This window comes from Dipodomys ordii, unplaced genomic scaffold (assembly GCF_000151885.1).
Source record: "Dipodomys ordii isolate 6190 unplaced genomic scaffold, Dord_2.0 Scaffold7, whole genome shotgun sequence".
Classification (NCBI taxonomy): domain Eukaryota; kingdom Metazoa; phylum Chordata; class Mammalia; order Rodentia; family Heteromyidae; genus Dipodomys; species Dipodomys ordii.
The window spans coordinates 18589453-18601055 of NW_012267223.1; the positions used below are offsets into that span (position 1 = coordinate 18589453).

Here is an 11603-nt window from a genome sequence, read left to right on the forward strand (position 1 = left end):
CTGGCATTCTAACACAGCTACACCTTTATTTCCAGTTTTTTTTTGTTGTTGTTTGTTTTGCTGGTTATGGGGCTTGAACTCAGGGCCTGGGCACTGTCCCCAAGCTGCTTTTGCTCAAGGCTAGTGCTCTTACCACTTGAGCCACAGCACCACTTCTGGCTTTTTCTGTTTATGTGGTGCTGAGGAATTGAACCCAGGGCCTCATGCATGTGAAGCAAGCACTCTACCACTGAGCCACCTTCCCAGCCTCCCCTCCCCTCCCCCTGTTTTGTTTTTTTGTTGTTGTTGTTGGTGGTGGTTAATTGTAGATGAGAAGTCTCTTGGATTTTCCTGCCCAGACTAGCTTTGAATTTCACTCCTCAGCATTAAGCCTGAGTAATCTGTGAGCCACAGACATCTAGCTTTAGTTCTCAATCTTGCTGGGGGAATACTTGGTCTGGTCTCACAAAGACAATGCATCAGGAGATTCCATGATACTGAGCGTCTTTAAACAGATGGGCATCTGTTTCTCTAGGACAGATAGCCCCTCCCATTCTATGAGACAGCTGGGGACTCCCTCATGGGTTAAAGAGTCTGGAAGGGCCTCATTCCATTGAGTCTAGTCCCTGCCAAGCACCTTATTTTTTGGAAGGGAAACAGAACAGGAAGAGGGAACACATAAGCAAGACATGTTAGATGTATCAGGACTACCCTGGCTCCAGAGACTAAGTGATTTCACTATATAATACTTTTTTTGTCCACTCCCAGGATCCATTGCTCAGAGGGCCCAATGTGAAAGATCATACCCTTAGCCTCCTATTCAGACTTCACGGCACCTGCCATAGCTAGGGCCTGGCCAACTGGGAGGTAGGGAAGAGATGGGGAATGTACATCTCTCCTGGAGAGGATGCCATTCTCCAGACTGGCATCTTTGCCCTTTAACCTTTAGTGACTTATGCATTCCCAACAATGGGTGGGGGCAGGGAAGTGGGGCACACCATCCTTCTACTCTTCCTTCCCTCAAGGGGAATGGCTACCTTACAGCTCATGACACTCATTTGTCCCCAATGGGCAGGCAATTGATCGAGGAGCTGAGACTGAAAAAGGAGAAGAAATCCTTCCATAAGAAAGAGAAGAAGGTGGAGTTGCAGGGCGAGTCTGCAGGCGAGCAAGCAAGAGGCAGAAGAACAGGGAGCTGGCAACGGAAACAGAAATACAAGACCATTGTCCAAGCCCCCAGACAAGTAAACCCGGATGGGAGGGGAACGTTCATTCCCAGCACCCTTCCCCAGCTGGGATCCATGCATGGGGGGCAGCTGCGGAAACCACTACTCCGAGCTCAAACACACTGATGGGCTGCACAGAGAGCTGGGCCACAGGAGGTGGTGGGGGGGGGGGGGGGGGGTGGAGGTTCCCGGGACACACAGCCCAGCACCCATCAGAAGACCCCTCCATCTGGGCAGCAGAGCACTCTCATTGGTCCTCCTTTGCCATGCTGGGAGGTAGGTGGGCATGATTCTATGTAGGGAGCAAGCTCCAAGACTACCAGTGTACATAGACCCTCAACTCCTCTCTGGGTGGAAGGCCCACTCCAGCAGGCGACGGGGAATTGCTTCTGGACCGCAAGCCCCTCAGAACGTTACAGGGGAATGACTGACCAAGACTGCTCCTTCTGTCCTGATTCTCTGCCTGGGCTGGTCCAGCCCTCAGACTGTGGACAGCTGTCCATTTCTATTATGATCTCAGTCTCTGGCTTTCATCTTCTGTATCTGGTACTCTCTTCTAGCTCGGTGGAAAGATGCAGTTGCTTTTTTAGTATATCTACTCTATCTTAAAGACTTGCCTGAAAGACAGGATTAAAACAGGGTTTTTGTTTTAACTTTACTAAAGATCATAGACCCTTTGAGGATCTGATAAAATCTATGGTATCTCTTGATATAAAATACACAGTATACTTTTTTTTTTTTAAAAAAAGAGCCTTATTATATAGCCCAGGTTGGCCTCAAAATCTCTCTGTGATCCACACTGGCCTTGAACTCATGATCCTTCTACCTCAGTCTCCTAAGTGCTAGATTACAAACATGTATCACCATGCCTGGCTCACATTACACCTTTCAAAAACAATTGGGAGGTATTAAAGGCTCTTTTTTTAGGGGGGTCGGTCATGGGGCTTGAACTCTGGGCTTGGGCGCTGTCCCTCGGCTCTTCAGCTCAAAGCCAGCACTCTACCGCTTGAGCCACTGCGCCACTTCTGGTTTTCTAGTGGTTTATTGGAGATAAGAGTCTCACGGCCTTTCCTGCCCCAGCTGGCTTTGAACCGCGATCCTCAGATCTCAGCCTCCTGAGTAACTAGGATTACAAGCGTGAGCCACCAGCACCAGCTGTTAAAGACTCTTTAAAACCACTCAAGAACCCTCGAAGGGTCCTGGAACCCCAGTCAAGGAGCCCTAGGTTAGAGGGACTTAACTACTAGCTGTTTTCATTATCTCCTTTGCACCTAGTCTTGGGTGCAGATATATTTGGGTGTAGACAATGCTGGGTTCCCACAGGCTCTGTTTGGTCTCCTCACTTCCAGCCATTGACATTAGTGTCCTGCACACCTGACTTGTTATTGAGTGTCAAAGATGTAAAGAAAAATGTGATGGACAGTAGCCTTGACCAGGAAGTCCCCAAGAAGGAGGCTGGCCCGGAGTCCTACTACTCTCAATCTGTAAAGCACTCCAGCTCTGTACCTGACCTCAGGAGTTCAAATCTCAGCTGCTTTGGAATAGAGCTCAGTAAACCCAATTCCAAAATCACAGAAGCCAAGTCGTCTTTGACCATGAACATATATGACAACACTGTGGTAAGTGGTGGGGCTGAGCTTTTGGAAGGAGCTGTAAAAGTCTTTCTTTCTGGTCCCTTCTCTATCTCTCACTTGCTGTAACCCTTTGAGTAAGCCTCTGACCTTCCCCGAGCCTCAGTTTCCCCATTCCAAATAAACAAACAAATCTCAGCCTCCAGCCATGAACCCAGATCAGTTTCTCTAATACCTAATTTTGTGTCTTGTCAATGCTTGTTTTCTAGGTTTTTTTTTAATGTGTGTGTGGGGGGGGCAGTAATTAACCACCTTAATAGCTATGAGGTGAAATCTCATTGTAATATTTTGTTTTCCTTTTTTTTAATTACATTTTTTTATTGTGAAAATACCATACAGAGGGGTTACAATTACATGAGCAAGGTAATGAGTACATTTCTTATCAAGCATTGTTGCCTCCTCCTTTGTTTCCCCTTCCCATCCCTTCCCATCCACGCCCCTCCCCGCCCCCCTGCCCCTCTCCCTCAGCCAAAGTTGTAAAGTTTGTTTTTCGACATAACATCTTGTACATCTCATTGTTGCAATGGGTCCACCTGTATCCCTATTTAAACAATTTGTTTTTTCCCTTCCCCTTCACAAATTATACCAACATCAAATACAGTGAAAACAGGGATTATACCATGGGGGAGGGACATACAAAGCAACAAAGAAATATTTCATTTTCTTATTTGTTTGTTTAAACAGAATACCCATAGTTAGCCTAGACTAGCCTTGAATTTAGGATCCTCCTGCCTCAGCCTTCCAAGTGTTGAGATTATAAGCTTGTACTACCACACTGTGCTCATTATAGTTTTGATTTGCATTTAATTAATTACTAGATTGACCTCAAGGTGTTTTAAGAATTGCCACTGTTGGCTCATGCCCATAATCCTAGCTAGCCTCTCAGGAGGCTGAGATCTGAGGATCACAGTCCCAAACCAGCCTGGGCAAGAAAGTCTGTGTGAGACTCTTATCTCCAATTAACCACTAAAAGTCTAGAAGTGGAGCTGTGGTAGAGTGTCAGCTTTGAGGGGAAAAAAAAAAGCTCAAGGACTGTACCCAGGCTCTAAATTCAAGCCCCAGAACCAGGATCAGCCCCCAAAATAAATAAACAAAAAACTTATAAATAAATGTAGACACAAAATTGGATATTAATTTTATATAACCAGCCCTACATATTCACTGATCAAAAATGATTATTATTGTTATTTATTTATTTATTGGTCATGGAGCTTGAACTCTGGGCCTGGGTCCTGTCCCTAAGCTTTTTTTTGCTCAAGGTTGACACTCTACCACTTGAGCCATAGCTCTACTTCTGGCCTTTTTGGTAGTTAATTGGAGATAAGAGTCTTATGAAGCTGGATGCTGGTGGCTCACGGCTGGAATCCTAGCTACTCAGGAAGCTGAGATATGAGGATTGTCATTCAAAGCCAGCAGGGGGTGGAGGGTCAAGGAAAGTCCATGAGACTCCAATTAACCACCAGAAAACCAGAAGTGGTGTTGTGGCTCAAGTGGTAGAGTGCTCACCTTGAGCTGAAGAGCTAAGGGATAGCACTCAGGCCCAGATCAGGCCCCATGACTGACAAAAAAGAAAAAGAAAAAAAGAAAAGAGTCTTATGGACTTTCCTGCATATGCTGGCTTCAAACTGTGATCTTCAGATCTCAGCCTCCTGAGACATGAGCCACTGGTGCCCAGGTTTAGTCATAACTTTAAAAAATTCTCAGCATATGCCAGGCGCTGGTGGCTCATGACTGTTTAATCCTAGCTACTCAGGATGCTGAGATCTGAGGATCATGGTTTAAAGCCAGCCTGGGCACAAAAGTCCATGAGACTCTTATCTCCAATAAACCACCAGAAAACGGAAGTGGTACTGTGGCTCAAGTGGTAGAGTACTAGCCTTGTGCTGAAGAGCTGAGGGACAGCATCCAGGCCCACAGTTCAAGCCCCATGACCGACCAAAAAAAATAAAATTAAAGAAAGAAAATTTTCTCAGCATATATTCTTTTAATTCCTTGACCTTATTTGTTTGTTTGTTTGTTATTTTTGCCAGTTCTGGGCTTGAACTCATGGTTTGGGCACTGTCCCTGAACCTCTATGTGCTCAAGGCTAATGCTCTACTACTTGAGCCACAGTTCTACTTCCAGCCTTTTCTGTTGGTTTGTTTGTTTGTCTGCCAGTCGTGGGGCCTGAACTCTGGACCTGGGCGCTGACCCTCAGCTCTTCAGCTCAAGGCTAGCGCTCTACCACTTGAGCCACAGCACCACTTCCAGCTTTTTCCATTTATGTGGTGCTGAAGAATCGAACCCAGGGCATGCATGCAAGGCAAGCACTCTACCACTGAGCCACCTTCCCAGCCCCAGCCTTTTCTGTTTATGTGGTACTGAGGAATTGAAATCAGGGCTTCAAGCATGCTAGGCAAGCACTCTACCACTAAACCACATTCTCAGCTCATCCTTGACCATATTTATAATGCTTGCTTTAATATCTTTGTATGACCTAATGGCTCAATATTTGGGTCATCTCAGAGTCAATTTCTATTGGCTATTTTTCTCAAGTGTGTATTACACTTTCTTTACATATCTAGTGGTTTTATGTTTGGATGCTGGACATGATGAATGATACGTAATGCTTTGTGATTCATTATAGAGTTGGATTTTATTTCTCTAAACAGTCTTTTTCTTCTTTTTTTTTGTTGTTATTTTTGTTGTTTATGTTCAGTTGTAGGGGCTTGAACTCTGGGCCTGGGTGCTGTCCCTAAGCTCTTCAGCTCAAAGCAAGTGCTCTACCATTTGAGCCACAGTGCCACTTCCAGTTTTCTGATGGTTAATTAGAGATAAGAGTCTCACAGACTTTCCTGCCTGGGCTGGCTTTGAACTGCGATCCTCAGATCTCAGCCTCCTGAGTAGCTAGGATTACAGGCGTGAGCAACCAGCCCCTGGCTTTTTGTTTTGTTTTTACCAGTCCAGGCCTTGAACTCTGGGCCCAGGTGCTTTCCAGGATTTCCTTTTTTGCTCAAGGCTAGCACTCTACCACTTGAGCTACAGCACCAATCTGGCTTTTTCTGTGATTAATTGGAAATAAGAGTCTCACGAATTTTTCTGCCCAGGCTGGCTGTGATCTTCAGATCACAGTAGAGTGCCAGCCTTGAATGAAAAAGCCAAGGGAGTACACGAGGCCCTGAATTCAAGCCCCAGTACTGGCACACACACACAAAAGTGTCATTAGAGGATGCAAAGAAAGGCACTTTCTCACCTTCGGCCACCTTCAGTCTAATTCTTCCTTTTATCCATTCCTTTGTCAGGTGCCATTTCTGTGTGCTGCCCCCACCAGATTCTGCCACCAGAAAATCTCATTTTGAGGCCTGCTAGAGGAAGCTGTAGACTGTCCCTACCATCATTTATCTTCTGCCCTAGTGCTTAGCCGATTCATTGCTAGGAAAATGTTCTAGCCCAGTCTTTCTTGTTCCTGATGAATCCAGCTCTTCACTTAGAGTTTCTGCTTGTCTTATTCAAGAATAGTACAAGAGCTGGGTGCTGCCTGTAATTCTAGCATTTAATGGAGACCAGTCCTTAGATCTCAGGAGGCTGAGATCTCAGCCTCCTGAGATCTAAGGACTGAGATTTGAAGCCAGCCTGAACAGAAAAGGCTGTGAGACTCTAACCTCCTATAAAACTACTCAGAAAAAGCTGGAAGTAGTGCTGTTGCTCAAGTGGTAGAGCACTAGCCTTGAGCAAAAAAAAGCTCAGAGACAGAGCTCAGGCCCTGAGTTCAAGCTCTATGACCAGCCCAAAACAAAAAAGAATAGCACAAGAAGAAGCTTTTTGTGGTCTACAATCTCATTTTAGGCTGTTTTCTCTTTCAGCCAAGTACCCCAGTAGAAAATCCTGTAGAATCCACCACCCAGCTGTTGGTCTCTCCAGAATCTCTACCAAACATGAATCTGTCTACCATGTCTGAGCGCAACAGCCCAGAGATGATTAGGGTGGTCTCCATTAAATGCAAGGAACAGAAGGTCCCTCAGCATTTCATCCAGGAGAAAATACTGAAACCTATGCCTACAAAATCCCAGAGCTTCTCACGAAGTTTGAACCCAAACTGGACTTTGCTAAAGAATAACATGAAAAGGCATCATCATCTGATGTCAGAGATATTGACCAAGGTTCAGCTGACAGGGAGCCTCTTGTTCCCACCACACTGCAACCCAGAGCTGACTGGCCGGTCACGTGAGTGCTGCTGTATGTAGTAATGTGTCTAAAGCTTAGGTGTGCTAGTCAGCTCTCCATTCTTATGACAAAATACCTGAGATTAGTAACTTATAAAGAAAAAAGGTTTATTCGGGCTCATGATTGGGCAGGCTCATTGCTTTGAGGCCTTCAGTGTGTGTGGCAGGAAGCATGTGATAGAGCAAAATCACTGACTTGGTGGCCAGGAAGCAGAAGAGGAAGAGGAAAGTGTCAGGGTCCCACACTCCCCTTAGAGGATATGCTTCTAGAGATATAAGAACTTCCTATTAGACACCATTCCCTAAAGGTGCCACACTTCACTGAGAACTAAAGCTTCATGGACCATTGGGGAACTCAACATTCAAACGATAACACTAGGGCAGGAGCTGGTAGCTCACACCTGTAATTCTAGTACTCAGGAGGCTGATATCTGATGGTGGTTTGAAGTCAGCCAGGGAAGAAAAGTCCATGAGACCCTTATCTCCAATTAAGCAGCAAAAAAAGCTGGAAGTGGAGGTGTGTCTCATGTAATAGCAAACTAATCTTGAATGAAAGGCCAAGCAAGAATAAGAGTGTGAGGCCCTGAGTTCAAGTCCCAGTATTGACATCAAAACGAAACAGTGGTTGGGAATTTAGCTCAGTGGAAGAACACTTGTCTTGCTAGTATGAGACCCTGAGTTCAGTCCTCAGCTTAAAAAAAAGACACTATAGGGGCTGGGAAGGTGGCTCAGTGGAAGAGTGCTTGCCTTGCATGCCTGAGGCCCTGGGTTCAATTCCTCAGCACCGCATAAGCAAAAAGAAAAAAACCGGAAGTGGCGCTGTGGCTCAAGTGGTAGAGCGCTAGCCTTGAGCTGAAGAGCTGAGGGACAGCGCCCAGGCCCAGAGTTCAGGCCTCACGACCGGACACCCCCCCCAAAAAAAAGAGACTATAACAGTGGGGCATTGTACATAGGAGGGTGAGAAATAGAAACATGAGTTGGAGGCCAGCATGGATTATATACAGCACTCTGTCTAGACAAAACAAAAACCCCGAAACACAACACTACCATCACCAGCATAAGTAGCCATGAGAACTAGGCCTAGTCTTTGGGGATACCCAGTCAGTGAGGAGGGAGGGTTACATAGACACTGCCCTCAAAGAGACCCATCTGATGGTGGAGACATAGTCCATCATCTTCAGGACTCTGAGAGGACAAAATCCTAGAGTTCTGGTTCTCATTCAGCTGAGTCTGTACCAACTGTAGAGAAGGGAAATTATTTGGAAAAATGGAGCAAATGGCTGACTCTGGTTCTGAGAGCTTCAGTCAGTTTTAGGCCTTTGAGACCCTGTGGGAGGTGGCCCTCTCTGGGAATTTGTGATGAGTTCAACAGCACAAAGTGATGATGCTGATGGCTTTGCTTTTCCAGAAAACCCCTCCCTGTCCATGGAGTGCTGCTCCTATAGTCACAACTCTAGCAAGAAGAGACAGCTGGATATACCCTCCCTCCTCCTCTTGAAGAGATCTCATAGCCAGAACAATTCTCGGAGTGACCTTCTGGTGGTTGCCACTCAAGCTCGACTGGATCCAAGACCTAGCAGAAGCAATCTAGTTACTATAAGGGAACCATGTATACAGGATCAGGAAGCAGAGAGCCACTGCTTGATCTCTGGCCAAAAAGAATATGAGAGGAATTAAGTAGGTACCTACCCAGAATCCCTTAATGTGCTGGGGCATTGGCAGGTACATGCTCCACTACTCCGGAGTGATGCGTATGTGGGAGAATGGATAGATTGATAAAGACATGGAAGTAAATCAACAACTGAGACTTGCCTCAGTCAACGTGACCCTTACTCTTTGTCAATCCCCTCCCCCTACCCCAAGACTTGGTATCTGATATTGTTGCTCATTGATTGTTGTTCTACCACCAGAGCCTTACCTCCAACACCGTTGATGATGTGTGTGTCTGTGTGTGTGTGTGTGTGTGTGCGCGTGCATGTACACGCATGTCAATAATGGAGTTTGAACTCAGGGATTTGTGCTTTTTCTTCTTTTTTGCTCACTGGCTGGTGCTCTACCATTTGAACCACATTCCCATTTCTAGCTTTTCGCTCATTAATTGGAGAAAAAAAAAGGCTCATGGACTTTTCAGTCCAAGCTGGCCTTGACTCTCAATTCTCAGATCTCAGCCTCCTGAATAGCTAGGCTTATAGGCATGAGCTGTCAGTGCAAGACTTTTAGTGCTTTTTATAACTTTTTTGTTGTTGTTCCGGTCGTGGGGCCTGAACTCTGTGCCTGGGCTCTCTCCCTCAGCTTTTCAGCTCAAGGCTAGCGCTCTACCACTTGAGCCACAGCGCCACTTTTGGCTTTTTTCTTTTGCTTATGTGGTGCTGAGGAATCGAACCCAGGGCCTCAGGCATGCAAGGCAAGTGCTCTACCACTGAGCCACCTTCCAGCCCTTATAACTTTTTTTTTCTTTTCTTCTTAAATCGGAGTCTTGCTATGTAGTCTAGGCTGGCCTCATCACTGTGTCTGTAGTCCAGGCTGCCTTCAAAATTGCTAGCCTCTTGCCTCAGCTTTTTTTTTTTTTTTGGTCGGTCCTGGGGCTTGAACTCTGGGCCCGGGTGCCATCCCCTCAGCTCTTCAGCTCAAGGCAAGCACTCCACCACTTAAACCACAGTGCCTCTTCTGGTTTTCTGGTGGTTTATTGGAGATAAGAGTCTCGTGGATTTTCTTTGCCCAGACCGGCTTTGAATGATGACCCTCAGCTCTCAGCCTCCTGAGTAGGATTACAGGTGTGAGCCACCAGCACCTGGCTGCCTCAGCTTCTGGAGTGCTGAGATGATAAGTGTGTATCACCATGCCCAGCTCCTCCAGTCTTTAGTGCTTCTAAAGTAAAGTTATATGTAGAATCTCAGGAGAACCCTGTGACATGGTGTCGCATGGAGAAGAAGGAAGCTCTTCCCCGGCTGCTTGTAGAAGAAAGCTCATCTGCCATAAGCAGTATGTGACCAAACACTCTTTTTTTTTTTTTTCCCCAGTCCTGATGCTTGAACTCAGGGTCTGGGTGCTGTCCCTGAGCTGCTTTTTGTACAAGGCTAGCACTCTACCACTTGAGCAACAACACCACTTCAGGCTTTTTCAGTTTCTGTGGTGCTGAGAAATCAAACCCAGGGCTTCATGTATGCTAGGTGAGCACTCTACCACTGAGCTACCTTCCCAGCCCCACCAAATACTCTTACCTGGCCCCCTGGTGACCAGTAGCTTACACAGCAAGAGGGCCTGAGACTTAACATTAGCCCATTACATCATTTAGATACTTGTAAAAATGCACACATATTTTAGCATTGGGGAGTGGTGCATACCTGTAATACTAGCATTTAGAAGGCTGAGGCAGGAGAATTAGGAGAAAATTGTGTAGCCACCCTGGGGTACACAAGGGGACACTGTCTCCAAAAAAAAACCCCAAACAACAACGAAGTCCCTATTCTTTATGGAGCAACAACTCATCCTTACTACATTCGGCAGGGGTTCACAATTTTCTAGTACTAGGATTAAGTAAAAATGGCTATGTGTTTATTGCTATTTAATTTACATTCCTACTACAGATTGAATAGTCCTTATCGGGAATGCTTGGGAACAGAAGTGTTTTGGATCTCAGATATTTTTGCATTTTAGAATATTTGCTTTTACATAATGAGATATCCTGGGAATAAAACTCAAATCTATACAATGTTCCTTGCTAATGACTCTGAGGTAGGGATGGCAAAGGGGGTCACTAGATATGAGCTGGCTCTGCTTTCAGGACCAATAATGGCTTCCACAAATTCTCCCCAAACCCAACAGATCATAAAGAACTGACACATAGAAAGTGAACTCACAGTAGGGCGCTGGTGATACATGCCTATAATCCTAGCTACTCAGGAGGCTATGATCTGAGGATTGTGGTTCAAAGCCTGCTCCAGGCAGGAAAAGCTCTTATCTCCAATAAACTATTCCGAAAAGGCCAGAAGTGGCACTGTGGCTCAAGTGTTAGAGTGCTAGCCTTGGGCAAAAAACGCTCAGAGACAGCATCCAGGCCCTGAGTTCAAGCCCCAGGTCTGGCAAAAATAAAAATAAAGAGTAAATAGTGAACTCACAAAAGCTTGATTATATTCAGCAGAACATTCATCTCTCATGCATTGATTCACAAATGGAACAGGATGGTATGAGAAAAGTTTTCTGTATAATAAATGATGGCTGAATGAAGAAGGGAGAGTAGTACAAGGGTTCAGATGGCACATCAGGGTTTTCGTGGCACCTGTCATGATACATCTTCACATATCAGGATTAGCTACCATGTCTCATGGAATCCTTATGGAAGTACTGTGAAGTTGGCAAGGGAAATAGATGCTGTCATGGGGTCGCCTGTTTATAGAGGAAGGAAACCCAGGTCTAAGGACATTAAATGGACTTGCCCAAGCTCATGTAAGTGATAGACTCGGGACAGACAGCTCAGTATTTATTCTTGCCACAAACTTGAAGCTTATGTTGACCGAGGAGAGGAAAGGAGTCCTGATGAATTCTTTATTTTTTCTGCTGACATT

At 45.6% G+C, this 11603-nt stretch overlaps 1 protein-coding gene across 1 annotated transcript in view; it reads left to right on the forward strand.

Moving 5' to 3' along the window:
• Ttll6 (tubulin tyrosine ligase-like family member 6) overlaps positions 1-8715 on the forward strand; it is a 28349-nt gene extending 19634 nt beyond the window's left edge. The window contains 4 exon segments of the mRNA XM_013037815.1: positions 1055-1227; positions 2550-2824; positions 6679-7039; positions 8447-8715. Coding sequence (XP_012893269.1) covers positions 1055-1227; positions 2550-2824; positions 6679-7039; positions 8447-8715 — 1078 coding nt within the window.
• Positions 8716-11603: the final 2888 nt, after the last annotated feature.